The 12,851-nt window shown below is 45.5% G+C and overlaps 1 protein-coding gene across 1 annotated transcript in view; it reads left to right on the top strand.

Annotated features, from left to right (window-relative positions):
- mysm1 (Myb-like, SWIRM and MPN domains 1) overlaps window positions 1-12,851 on the top strand; it is a 91,694-nt gene that overhangs the window by 70,436 nt on the left and 8,407 nt on the right. The window contains exons 13-18 of the mRNA XM_028810778.2: window positions 1,624-1,678; window positions 1,762-1,812; window positions 6,230-6,304; window positions 7,966-8,154; window positions 8,359-8,491; window positions 11,755-11,860. Coding sequence (XP_028666611.1) covers window positions 1,624-1,678; window positions 1,762-1,812; window positions 6,230-6,304; window positions 7,966-8,154; window positions 8,359-8,491; window positions 11,755-11,860 — 609 coding nt within the window. The remainder of the gene's footprint in view (window positions 1-1,623; window positions 1,679-1,761; window positions 1,813-6,229; window positions 6,305-7,965; window positions 8,155-8,358; window positions 8,492-11,754; window positions 11,861-12,851) is intronic.

The following is a 12,851-nucleotide window of genomic DNA, read 5'->3' as shown; positions in this document are numbered from 1 at the left end:
CAGAGTTCTCTGATCTGTGAATAAACCTCCTTTACCTTTTTGACTTCTCTTTTTTTTTGGTTATTTTTCCTTTTCTTGCCTGGTTTTTGACTTCTTCCCTGATTATTGACTGTGATTTTTTTTTTTGGGGGTGGGGGGGTCTTGTCTCTTGTCCGGGTTTTGGTTGCTTCATTTTACAGGGTGAGCCAAAATGAAGTAACACATTTCTCAAGGTCATTGCATGAGGTAGTGGTGGGGGGGTCCTTTTGATTGGTTACCCCTTTCAGTCGGCCACATCCCTTGGTTTGGTGCTCACCGTGCTTTCGCTGTCGAAACGTTCTTCAAAAACAAACAAATCCATCATCACTACACAACGCGCCTTCCGAACGCACTTCAGCATTCCTCCTAGCGGTGACGTCCCATATCGGAAGACAATTCTTCACTGGGTGGCTAAATTTAGACAGACGGGTGCAACATTGAACAGAAAATCTCCAGGCCATCCTCGGACTGTAAACATCCAAGCTGTAAGGACATCCATTTTGCAGTCTCCTAGGCGCTCAGCGCGCTTCTGCTTTTGACATTTCCAACACGTTTTTGAGGACCTTCATTTCCATCCATTCAAAATGATGAGAGTGCAGGAACTCGCTGAGTGAGACAAAGCAGCCGTAGAGAGTTGTGCGCCAAACATTCTGCAAACTGTCCATCGAGATCCCATCGTCAAGTGCGGCCACAAGGCACATCTCCATTTGAATGGTTTGAGTAAATAAACAAAACTTTTAGCTATTGGGCTGAATCCAAACCTCGTGAACTTCATCAGAGACCCCTGCCGCACAGGGAGCGAGCGTGTTACAGTCTGGTGCGCCATTGCAGAATTTGGCATTGTAGGCCCTTACTTTTTTGAGCAGGGGAGCAACGGTCCCCGTCACTTCAGATCGTTACAATGAAATGCCAGAGAACTGGAAGAGATGGATGTGGTGGATGCCTGGAGCAAAGGCTCATATGGCCTGCGCGGAGATCTGTGCAAGCTTTGCGGGAAGCTGATCTCCCTGCACGGTGATGTCGGGTGGCCTTCATGGTTGCCTGATCTCACTCTGTGCGATTTCTTCAAGTCGAAGGTCTACACACTGACCTCAAAACCTTGAAGCCCTCAAGGACGCTATTCACCACGAGATCGACAAACGAGTCATGCGAGCATTCAGAGATTGTCTCCAAGAGTGTTTCGCTAATGATGGCCACCATCTTGAAGAGCTCATTTTTAAAACACAGTGAAATAAATAATCTGTTTTGTGTACCCTTTCTTGTGTCGTAACGAAATGTATTTTATCTTGTAGTGTTTTTGTAGAATAAGAGTTTGAAATGTGGTACTTCTTTTTGGCTCACCCTGTATTTTTGTTTTCGTTTGTTTTGCCTTTTGTGCTCATCTCCCGGTTTAACTCATGAAACTAGTTATCTGTTTGTCCTGCCGAGTCAGGACACTCTGGCTCTCCTTGTGTTACCGTTGTGAGCGCACACACCCAGTTTATGCTCTGTTAGTCTGCTTCTAAGTCTTGTACAATTTTTAATTATACTGTGCATTATTTGCAGATTCACCCTCATGATTTCAGGCACCTCACCAATGACCCGTGTCTTTCTGTCCATTCACAGCTCTTTCGACCCTTTCCAGTTAATTCCCTGTCAGTCGTTTGGTGAAGAGACCCAGGTAGGAATGTAGGAATGGATCTAAACCCTATAGGCCCTTTTTTTGTTTTGCTGGCTTTAATGGTGGTCTTTCTTTTTTTTCAGGAGCCCTTCCAGGTTCTTGTTGCACCAGAGGCTCTTGTGGTGATGGACATGGTAAGTAGGGGTTGTAACTGTTGGGCATCTCCAAATTGGGTGCAAGGGCAATTCAGGGTGCCACAATGTAATTATAAACAGATCATTGATACGTCTGGATTTTTGAGCAAATGGGCCATTCAGCCCCCTTTAGGGAGTTCCAATCTTCGGTTCCATTGTATTCCTCTTCCTCATGGACACTGATCATCCATACCAGATACGGGTGGCGTAGAATTGTTGTTTTCCATTTTATTTTTTTGAAGCTACAGCTTGATTGGCTGTCCCGATTCCTGCAGGGTTTCATTGGTTATTCCATTCTTTGCCTTCGGCCTACGCTTTGTCTGTCTCCCGATTGGCCCATTTCCGATTTTTCTCCTATTCTTGCAAGGTCTGATTGGTGTGTTCCTACTTCTCCAAGTCCCAAATACACCAAAACATTAAAGATCTGTCAAGCAGCTTATCCAATTCCTTACACGGACCTGGTGCCAGGTTTTTTCTTTTTCTTATTATTTGAGGATTAATTGAGATCAGCAGTACGGAGTAATGGGGATTGTGGAAGAGAGGTGAAAAAGAGAGTGCAGGCAGGGTGGAATGGGTGGAGAGGAATGTCAGGAGTGATTTGTGACAGACAGGTATCAGCAAGAGTGACAGGGAAGGTCTACAGGACGGTTGTGAGACCAGCTGTGTTATATGGGCTGGAGACGGTGGCACAGGAGACAGAGCTGGAGGTGACAGAGTTAAAGATGATAAGATTTGCATTGGGTGTGACGAGGATGGACAGGATTAGAAATGAGGACATTCGAGGGTCAGCTCAGGTGGGACAGTTGGGAGACAAAGTCCGAGAGGCGAGATTGTGTTGGTTTGGACATGTGCAGAGGAGAGATGCTGGGTATATTGGGAGAAGGATACTAAGGATAGAGCTGCCAGGCAAGAGGAGAAGAGGAAGGCCTAAGAGGAGGTTTATGGATGTGCTGAGACAGGACATGCAGGTGATGATGAGGACAGAAAGATACGGAAGGTGATGATCCGGTGTGGCAACCCCTAACAGGAGGGGTTCTGAAAGAAGAAGAAGATTTAATTGAATTGTGTATCTAACTCACCGGCCACTTTATTAGGTACACCTGTCCAAAAGTTTAACGCGAATATCTGATCAGCCAGTCACATGTAAGCAACTCCATGCATTTCGACACATAGACATTTTCAAGATGACCTGCCGAAGTTGAAACCAAGCATCAGAATGGGGAATAAAGGTGACTGGAGTGACTTTGAGCATGGCATGGTTACTGAGTTTTTCAGAATCTGGATGGTCACACGCAACCATCTATCTCTAGGGTTTACAGAGAATGGTCTGAAAAAAAGGGAAAATGTCCAGTGAGCGGCAGTTCAATGGGTGAAAATGCCTTGCTGATGCCAGAGGTCACAGAGAATGGCCAGGCTGAGTCTGAGCTGATAGAAAGGCAACAGGAACTCAGATAAGCACTCGTTACAATTGAGGTATGTAGAAGAGCAGCTCTGAACACACAACACATTGGACTTTCAAGCAGGTGGGCTACAGCAGCAGGAGACCACACCGGGTGCCACTTCTCTCAGCTAAGAACAGGCCACTGATGCTACAATTCACACGGGCTCACCAAAATTGGACAACAGAAGATTGAAAAACACGCTGCCTGGTCTGCTGAGTCTTGATTCCTGATGCTACATTTAACTGGTAGGCTCAGAATTTGGCACCAGCAACATGAAAGCAGGGATCCATCCTGCCTCGTATCAATGGTTCAGTCTGGTGGTGGTGGTGTAATACTGTGGGAGAGATTTTCTTGGCACGCTTTGGGCCCCTTAGGATCAACTGAGCATCATGTTAAATGCCACAGCCTACCTGAGTCTTGTTGCTGAGCATGTCCATCTCTTTATGACCGCCACCTTCTGGTGGCTCCTTCCAGCAGGATAACGCTCCATGACACAAAGCTCAGATCATCTCCAACTGGTTTCTTGAACATGACAAGGAGTTCACTGGACTCAAATGGCCTCCACAGTCACCAGATCTCAATCCAGTAGAGCACCTGTGGGATGTGGTGGAGCAGGAGATTAGCATCATGGATGTGCAGCAACTTGTGTTGAGGGATGTTCATAAAACACCTGCTTTGAACATTCCACAGGTGAACAGTTTAATTGGAAACAGGTGTTTGTCATGATTGGGTATAAAAGGAGCATCCCCAAAAGGCTCAGTCGTTCACAAGCAAGGATGGGGCGAGGTTCACCACTTTGTGAACAACTGCGTGGGCAAATAGTCCAGCAGTTTAAGAACAACGTTTCTCAACGTTCAATTGCAAAGAATCTAGGGATTTCATCATCTACTGTCCATAATATCATCAAAAGAGTCAGAGAATCTGGAGAAATCTCTGCACGTAAGCGGCAAGGCCGAATACCAACACTGGATGCCCGTGACCTTCGATCCCTCAGGCGGCACTGCATTAAAAACCGACATCATTCTGTAAAGGATATTACCACGTGGGAACAGGAGTACTTCAGAAAACCATTGTCGGTTAACACAGTTCGTCGCTACATCTACAACTGCAAGTTAAAACTCTACCATGCAAAGTGAAAGCCATATATTAAGAACACACAGAAACGCCGCCGGCTTCTCTGAGCCCGAGCTCATCTAAGATGGACTGACGCAAAGTGGAAAAGTGTGCTGTGGTCTGACGAGTCCACATTTCAAATTGTTTTTGGAAATCATGGATGTCATGTCCTCCGGGCCAAAGAGGAAAAGGACCATCCAAGTTCAAAAGCCAGCATCTGTGATGATATGGGGGTGTGTTAGTGCCCATGGCATGGGTAACTTGCACATCTGTGAAGGCATCATTAATGCTGAAAGGTACATACAGGTTTTAGAGCAACATATGCTGCCATCCAAGCGACGTCTTTTTCAGGGACATCCCAGCTTATTTCAGCAGGACAATGCGAAGCCACATTCCGCATGTGTTACACCAGCGTGGCTTCGTAGTAAGAGTGCGGGTACTAGACTGGCCTGCCTGCAGTCCACACCTGTCTCCCATTGAAAATGTGTGGTGCTTTATGAAGCGCAAAATACGACAACGGAGACCCCGGACTGTTGAGCAACTGAAGTTGTACATCAAGCAAGAATGGGAAAGAATTCCACCTACACAGCTTCAACAATTACTGTCCTCAGTTCCCAAACGCTTATTGAGTGTTGTTAAAAGGAGAGGCGATATAACACAGGGGTAAACATGCCCTTGTCCTAGCTTTTATGGAACGTGTTGCAGGCATCAAATTCAAAATGAGTGAAGATTTGCAAAACAGCAATAAAGTTTATCAGTTTGAACATTCGATATCTTGTCTACGTAGTGTATTTAATTGAATATAGGTGGAAAAGGATTTGCAAATCATTGTATTCTGTTTTTATTTACGTTTTACACAACGTCCCAACTTCATTGGAATTGGGGTTGTATGTATATAGAAGACTAGCCAACCCGCGGCGTAGCATACGCCACATAATTATGTATTGATGGGTGAACACTTCCTGAAAGACACAGTTGTCCAAATGGGGTTGGTTTTGAGGATACGACTGTAGGTGAATGAAAAGATGTAACTCTGGAGAGGGCAACATACAATACAGCGTTTTACACGCTGCATATAGCGATTCACATCCGCGACAACTATGATTCTTCTTAGATGGTCCTGTCACGTCCACCCTCGCTCTTGAAGTATACACACTGCCTGGTCATGTGCCCGCTCGCAAGGGCAACTAACAGAGACCCGTCCACCAACTGTAAGACCATGGGATACCCCTTGCAAACTGTTCTACACGCCGCATACAGTGATTCACATCCGCGACAAACATGCTTCTTCAGAGGTGCATGTGGAGTGTAGCAGAGACGAACGCGAATGATGCCGTGTTTTGTGAGTTGCTGCGCCCGAGTTGGTGAGCGTGGCTCTGTGAGTTGTCGTCGTATCCAATGGTCTTAGAGTTGGTGGGCGTGGCTCCGTCCTGCGTGCTTCCATGGGTGTCTTGCTTGCGCTGGCGGCAGCTTAGTGAATTATATATATATATATATATATATATAGATACCCTCATTGTATCCATTTTTGCCAATCACTAAGATTTCAGATTTCTCCATCTTTAGTTTGAGAAAATGACTACTCATCCACTCAGAAACACAAGTAAGACATTGGGGTCAGTGAATGAAGAGAGTCGGGGTCATCAGGTGCTATTGACAAATACAGTTGTGTGTCGTCCACATAGCTGTGGTAGCTCACGTTATGTCTGGTGTGAGTAAAATTAAAAATTGCTTCCCTCCTTCTAAGCTGACAAGTGGATATCCTATCCTGACTGTACGCGCTTTGGAGAAAATGGGAAGCGCTGCTTGTTATGGAAGCTAACGAGCCTGTGTTGTTTTTTTTTTTTCTTCTGGCCTCACAGCATTCACATGTGTCCATGGGAGAGGTAATTGGACTCCTTGGAGGCAAATACTCCGAATCAGAAAGGATTTTGAAGGTAAGTGAGTCAATTCTCATGACGGGCCTTTTTAGGGTCATTAGAGTCCTGTGCACACGTTGTCCCCATTCCGGCACCATTATCACAAAGTATTATTACTAGTGGTTTATGGTGGGAAAGTGTTCACGAAAGGTACTTTTAGGCTGTAAAACTCTTGGCTGGCAAGTTAATTTTGGAAACGTCTAACACTACTTTCCCATGACAAGCCTCATTGCTCAATTTTTTTGCCGATTTTGACGGTTCACACTCATATCTGTATCTGACTGTGATGTGAACACATCAGTCCTCTAAAGTGGCACACATTGATACAAGTTGTATGCATCGTCAACAAACAAAACTTGTCATATTTGTGAGACGACTCGTGGTATTAAAACTGACAAAATGGACACGCTAGAAGCTAGTGTGCGCATCACGTTTTGCTCCAGCGAACGCCAAACAGTTTGTCCGCTGTGCGTGATTAGGTCGAGAAAGAGAAAAAAGGCCAGCAGCTTGCTTTTTCTGTTTTTGTAGCTATTGCCGAAAGTTCTGCACCAAGAGATGCATGGATAGGAGAAAGGAGACAGCAATGGTGGGACTGTGTCTGCTGTCACAGCTGTAGCCCTCCTCCATGTGTGCTGGTTATTTGCTTGCCATTTTGGTACCTTAACTGAGGTATTGGTATTGTTACCGAAGTCAAGATGTTAGTATTGGCATAGGTTCCTCTTCCCTCGCTGATACTTCCAAATTATTCTTCACCCCATATTTCCTCTCCTGTTACTGTGAAGCCACCTTATCGGTCAGTCTACAGGTCCTTCATTCCTTAAGGCAGGTGAATACAGGCCTCCATTTTGACATGCTGTGAACGCCAGGTGGTACTGTTGCCCCTTTAAACCCAACAGACACACACTCAGGACACAGGTTAAAAGCACCAAGAAGTATTTGTATTCATTTTCTTTTTGTACGATGACCCAAATCACCACAGCCACAAATTGACAGGCAAGTAATCAAAATAATAAACACAATTCTCTCTCTTATTTTGTCCTCCACAGCCCCCCAGCAAGCTTTGTCCACCTTCACCCAACTCTGGCTCGCTTGCTGGATTCACAGCAGCCCTTTATACAAGTGTCCGACCCGGAAGTGTAGATGTAGAACAACCCGGAAGTCCTTCTGGATTTCTGTCCTCGTGACTCACTAGTACCTTTCCGGGCTATGAGGGAAGAACGACTCCCCAGGTCCTCCTGTAGTACCCAGCAGGGCTGTGAAGCCGAACTCCAAATCCCATAGTGCCTTGCAGGAATCCGGGGCACCGCTATGCTGCAGGGAAGTCCCCACGTAGTGTCTTGGGGAGGCAGTGTCTGAACGTAGTCGCCTGCCCTTCTCGGAGTGTCCAGGCCGTCCCTTACAATGCATTAAGGTGAGGTGACAACAATGGGGACCACAGATGTGGCACTGCTGCCATGATGATGAATAACAAGTGCACACGCACATTCAGATACTCTGCACCTTTAGTTCTCATTCCAAACTTCATTTTTCTGTCTCTTAAAATTTAAGTGAGAGTGCTCAAGTAAAGCCAGCTTGTCCCTTCAGTTGCCGGAGTGCCAAGTCACGTGCAGCTTCCGATGTTTTTTGACTTAGTAGCCCCCTCAGGTGACATATTCACGTAGTTTTCATTTTATTTCCAGATCAATGCGGCTGAGCCCTGCCATAGCCTCAGCACCGGCCTGCAGTGTGAAATGGATCCCGTCTCTCAAACCCAGGCATCGGAGGCACTCGAAAGACGAGGCTACAGCGTCGTTGGTTGGTACCATTCCCACCCAGCCTTTGATCCCAACCCTTCCTTGAGAGATATCGACACTCAGGCAAAGTTTCAGGTAGGCCAAGCCAATGTGAATATGGCACCAGTCAGTAAAGAGGTACGTGTTATGGACTGTGTGGATTATGTACTGAGGAGGCCCTCATGGTGACCCGGCGTGTATACCGAGTCTCGGTTTTGTGCCAGACATCCTTTTGAAGTAAAGCAAATGATACTGCATCAGGTAAAAAAAAACGGTCTACCTTGTTTCTGTGCTTTTCAGACGTACTTCACCCGAGGAGGAGCGCAGTTCATTGGAATGATCATCAGTCCGTATAATCCCACAAATGTCTCGCCTCATTCTCAGGTGACCTGCCTGATTGTCAGCGAGGAGCTCAGCCCCACCGCATCTCATCGTAAGTTTTTAAGTTTCTATTTCTCTCTCTCTCTGAATTGTTCTTTATCTTTCACAATTATAATCATTAGATTCACAGTGCCAGCCGTCCCCACACTCGGGTTTGCCAACACTCTGCCGTTGTGACAGTTTGCAAGCCGCTGCTGCTCAGTGTTGCTTAACATCATTAGAGACGGGAGGCTTTTAATCGGTTGGCATTCTCATTGAATCTCCTGCTTCCAAATTAAAAACTGTCCCTGATCCTGTAAACCTGCACGTCCGTGTGCCCGGCACCCCTGATAGACTCGACAGTCCTTCTCTGATGTACCGTCTCAATCCTGGGAATTTTTATAGTTGATGGATCCAACATGTCCTGTTCATAAATAGGTCTGTAGGTCATTATTGTCACAGGTAAGGCATGCAGTGTAAGTCTTACTTGTCTGTACTCCTCACTTTTTGAAGAGCTCACTTGTGACATCCGATTTGTCATGGCAGGGTGCTGAGGTGACCTTATATCTTCTTCTTCTTTTGGCTGCTCCCGTTAGGGGTCGCCACAGTGGATCATCTTGTTCCATATCTTCTTGTCCTCTCCATCTTGCTCTGTAACACCCATCACCTTCATGTCCTCTCTCACCACATCCGTAAACCTTCGCTTAGGCCTTCCTCTTTTCTTCTTGCCTGGCAGCTCTATCCTTAGCACCATTCTCCCAATATACTCATCATCTCTCCTCTGCATATGTCCAAACCAACGCAATCTCGCCTCTCTGACTTTGTCTCCCAACCGTCCCACCTGAGCTGACCCTCTGATGTCCTCATTTCTAATCCTGTCCATCCTTGTCACACCCAATGCCAATCTTAGCATCTTTAACTCTGCCACCTCCAGCTGTCTCCTGTGCCATCGTCTCCTACCCATATAACATAGCTGGTCTCAGTACCGTCCTGTAGACCTTCCCTTTCACTCTAGCTGATACCCGTCTGTCTCAAATCACTCCTGACACTCTTCTTCACCCTGCCTGCACTCTCTTCTTCACCTCTCTTCCACAATCCCCATTACTGTTGATCCCAAGTATTTAAACTCCTCCATCTTCCTGCATCCTCACCACTCCTCTGTCTTCCCTCTCATTCACACACATGTCTTTTGTCTTGGTGGTCCTACTGACCTTCATTCCTCTCCTCTCTAGAGCAGATCTCCACCTCTCCAGGGTCTCCTCCACCTGCTCCCTACTCTCAGTACAGAACATCAAGGGTCAATTATAAGCCCTATTTTATTATAATTATTTTTTTTGACATGTAGGGATTATAATTCGTTGTTTTAGTTTTCAGTTTCGTGTCTCTGCTGTGGATAGTTAGCGTTACTTGTCTCTTTATATTGATTTTTCTCTCTGTTACCCAAACCTGCGGCTCATTATAACCAGTAAGTTCCATCTTCTCTGAGTCGGCCTGCACAGTTTCCAGTTTTCACATTGAAAACACAACATGACATAACATGATGGTCAAATCTCTAGAGCTGCGATTTTAATTAGCCTGTGCATTATAAAGAATTTCAGCAACATGTTCTCTCTTTGTTAGAAGAAATAGTAAGGCAAGTGTTTACAAGGTCAAATAGAAACGGCGTAGGATGAACCAATGGTGACGCCTTGCTGAATTCTCACTTGTTGTCCGTGTGTTCTTCTAAGAGCCCGTGGAGCTCAGCAGTCGGTGTTCATTTGGAGGACGCTGGTTTTGCCCCAGACACGCATCTCTGCTGCAATTAAACTTTTATTTTGTCATTTAGATGTCACGTCTGTAGCGCCCCCCCCCTTTTCCCTGGATACCTGAAAGATGCCTTAATTAACTCCATTCTGCTCTGACCAACCTGTTCCTCAGACGTTTTAATGAGTCTGTTGACAATTCGATAGCCGCCACCCTGTGAGCCCTCATTTGGCTGACTGGATTTGTGTGTGTTTTTAGTGCCACTGGAGTGTGTGAGCAGATGAAGTGGCCAGCTCTGTCTTCACTGCGTAGGGCTCTCATACTTTCAATCTTATCTTGTCATGGGGCTGTCACGTGAATGATACTGAAATGATAAATCCAACGAGTAACGCAGTACTAGGGCCGTGCAGTGTCTTAACAGTTCATTTCAGAAAATCACCAATGTGTGATACCGTCGCCTCGGGTGGAGAGATGCTGTGGATTATAAATAATTAACGTATAGACTCGTGTATAAGTTGGGTCTTGAAACCCAAAAAATCGATCAGAAAATCAGACCTCGACTTATACGCCCGTTCAAAAATTCAACACTTACATTTACCAGTTTCTCAAACGCATCACATTTTAGAACAACATTAGAACACTCTAGATGAGAACAGGCCATTCAGCCCAACAAAGCTCGCCAGTCCTCTCCACTTATTTCTTCCAAATAAACATCAAGTTGAATTTTGAAAGTTCCCAACGTCTTACTGTCTACCACACTACTTGGTAGCTTATTCCAAGTGTCTGTCATTCTTTGTGTAAAGAAAAACTTCCAAACGTTTGTATGAAATTTACCCTTCACAAGTTTCCAGATGTGTCCCTGTGTTCTTGATAAACTCATTTTAAAATAACAGTCTCGATCCACTGGACTAATTCCCTTCATAATTTTAAACACTTCAGTCAGGTCTCCTCTTAATCTTCTTTTCCTTAAACTGTAAAGGCTCAGCTCTTTTAATCTTTCCTCATAACTCATCCCCTGTAGCCCTGAATCAGCCTAGTTGCTCTTCTCTGGACCTTCTCTTGTGCTGCTATGTCCTTTTTGTAGCCTGGAGACCAAAACTGCACCCAGGACTCAAGATGAGGCCTCACCAGTGTGTTCTAAAGCCTGAGCAGAACCTCCTGTGACTTGTACTCCACACATCAAGGCGCTATATAACCTGACATTCTGTTAGCCTTCTTAATGGCTTCTGAACACTGTCTGGCAGTTGATAGCTTAGAGTCCACTACAAATCCTAAATCCTTCTCATAAGGTGGACTCTCGATTTTCCGACCGCCCATTGTGTATTCAAACCTCACATTTTTAATTCTTTACATTTACTGACATTAAATTTCATCATCCACAAATCTGCCCAAGCTGTCCAAGTCCTTCTGTGATGACATAACGAATTCCAAATTATCTGCTAATCCACCTATCTTGGTATCATCTGTAAACTTAACCAGCTTGCTACTCATATTCTTATCTAAATCATTTACTGTAAATAATGTCAGCTGGTCATTTTACATCTTGTACATCTGATATACGCCATTAACTCCATGTCTTGTCCCTTCATGCAGGTCTTCCATTTAAGTTTGAAGTTCAGCCTGCTGCAGCTGAGCCCAACTGGTCTGAGGTTTTGAAGAAGGCGCAGTGGATCACTGAAAATTACTCGCTGGCCCAGGGGTAAGAAGAATACTTAAAGACCCTAAGATAACCTGAACATGCGTTATGAGGCTTAAGATGAGAGAAGTAAGTTGTATTTGAGTCCAGCCGAATGGAGCAAGTCTTGAGGACGAGGGTGCTTTAGCATTAAAGGGACCCAACTGCTTCTCTGTCCCACTCAGGATGTGAGTAGAGAGATGGGCCAGCTGTCCATCATCTCCTTGATGTGCTTCTTGCTTGTAGTTAATGGCACTTGACCCATTCAATTCAAAATGACCAAGCCCTGGTGTTTTTGGAATAAAAATTCAGCAGTGCTGCCCCAGAATTTCCTATGTGTGGACAGTCACAAATCACTCCTGACACTCTCTTCTTCACCCACTCCACCCTGCCTGCACTCTCTTCTTCACTTCTCTTCCACAATCCCCATTACTCTGTACTGTTGATCCCAAATATTTAAACTCATCCACCTTCACCAACTCTACTCCTTTCATCCTCACCATTCCACTGACCTCCCTCTCATGGACACATGGATTCTGTCTTTGTGGTCCTACTGACTTTCATTCCTTTCCACCTTTCCAGGGTCTCCTCAACCTTCTCCCTACTCTCGCTACAGATCACAATGTCATCAGCAAACATCACAGTCCACTGGGACTCCTGTCTAATCTCGTCTGTCAACCTGTCCATCACCATTGCAAATAAGAAAGGGCTCAGAGCTGATCTCTGATGTCATCCCAACGCCGTCACTCCTACCTCAGACCTCACCACGGTCACACTTCCCTCGTACATATCCTGTACAACTCTTATGTACTTCTCTGCCACTCCCGACTTCCTCATACAATACCACAGCTCCTCTCTGGTCACCCTGCCATATGCTTTCTCCAGGTCCACAAAGACGCAATGCAACTCCTTCTGGCCTTCTCTAAACTTCTCCATCAACATCCTCAGAGCAAACATCACATATGTGGTGGTCTTTCTTGGCATGAAACCATCCTGCTGCTCACTAATTATCACC

The sequence above is a fragment of the Erpetoichthys calabaricus genome, chromosome 10 (assembly GCF_900747795.2).
Source record: "Erpetoichthys calabaricus chromosome 10, fErpCal1.3, whole genome shotgun sequence".
Classification (NCBI taxonomy): domain Eukaryota; kingdom Metazoa; phylum Chordata; class Cladistia; order Polypteriformes; family Polypteridae; genus Erpetoichthys; species Erpetoichthys calabaricus.
Note: the sequence above shows the minus strand (reverse complement) of the source record. Positions and strands in the feature narration are given on the sequence as shown.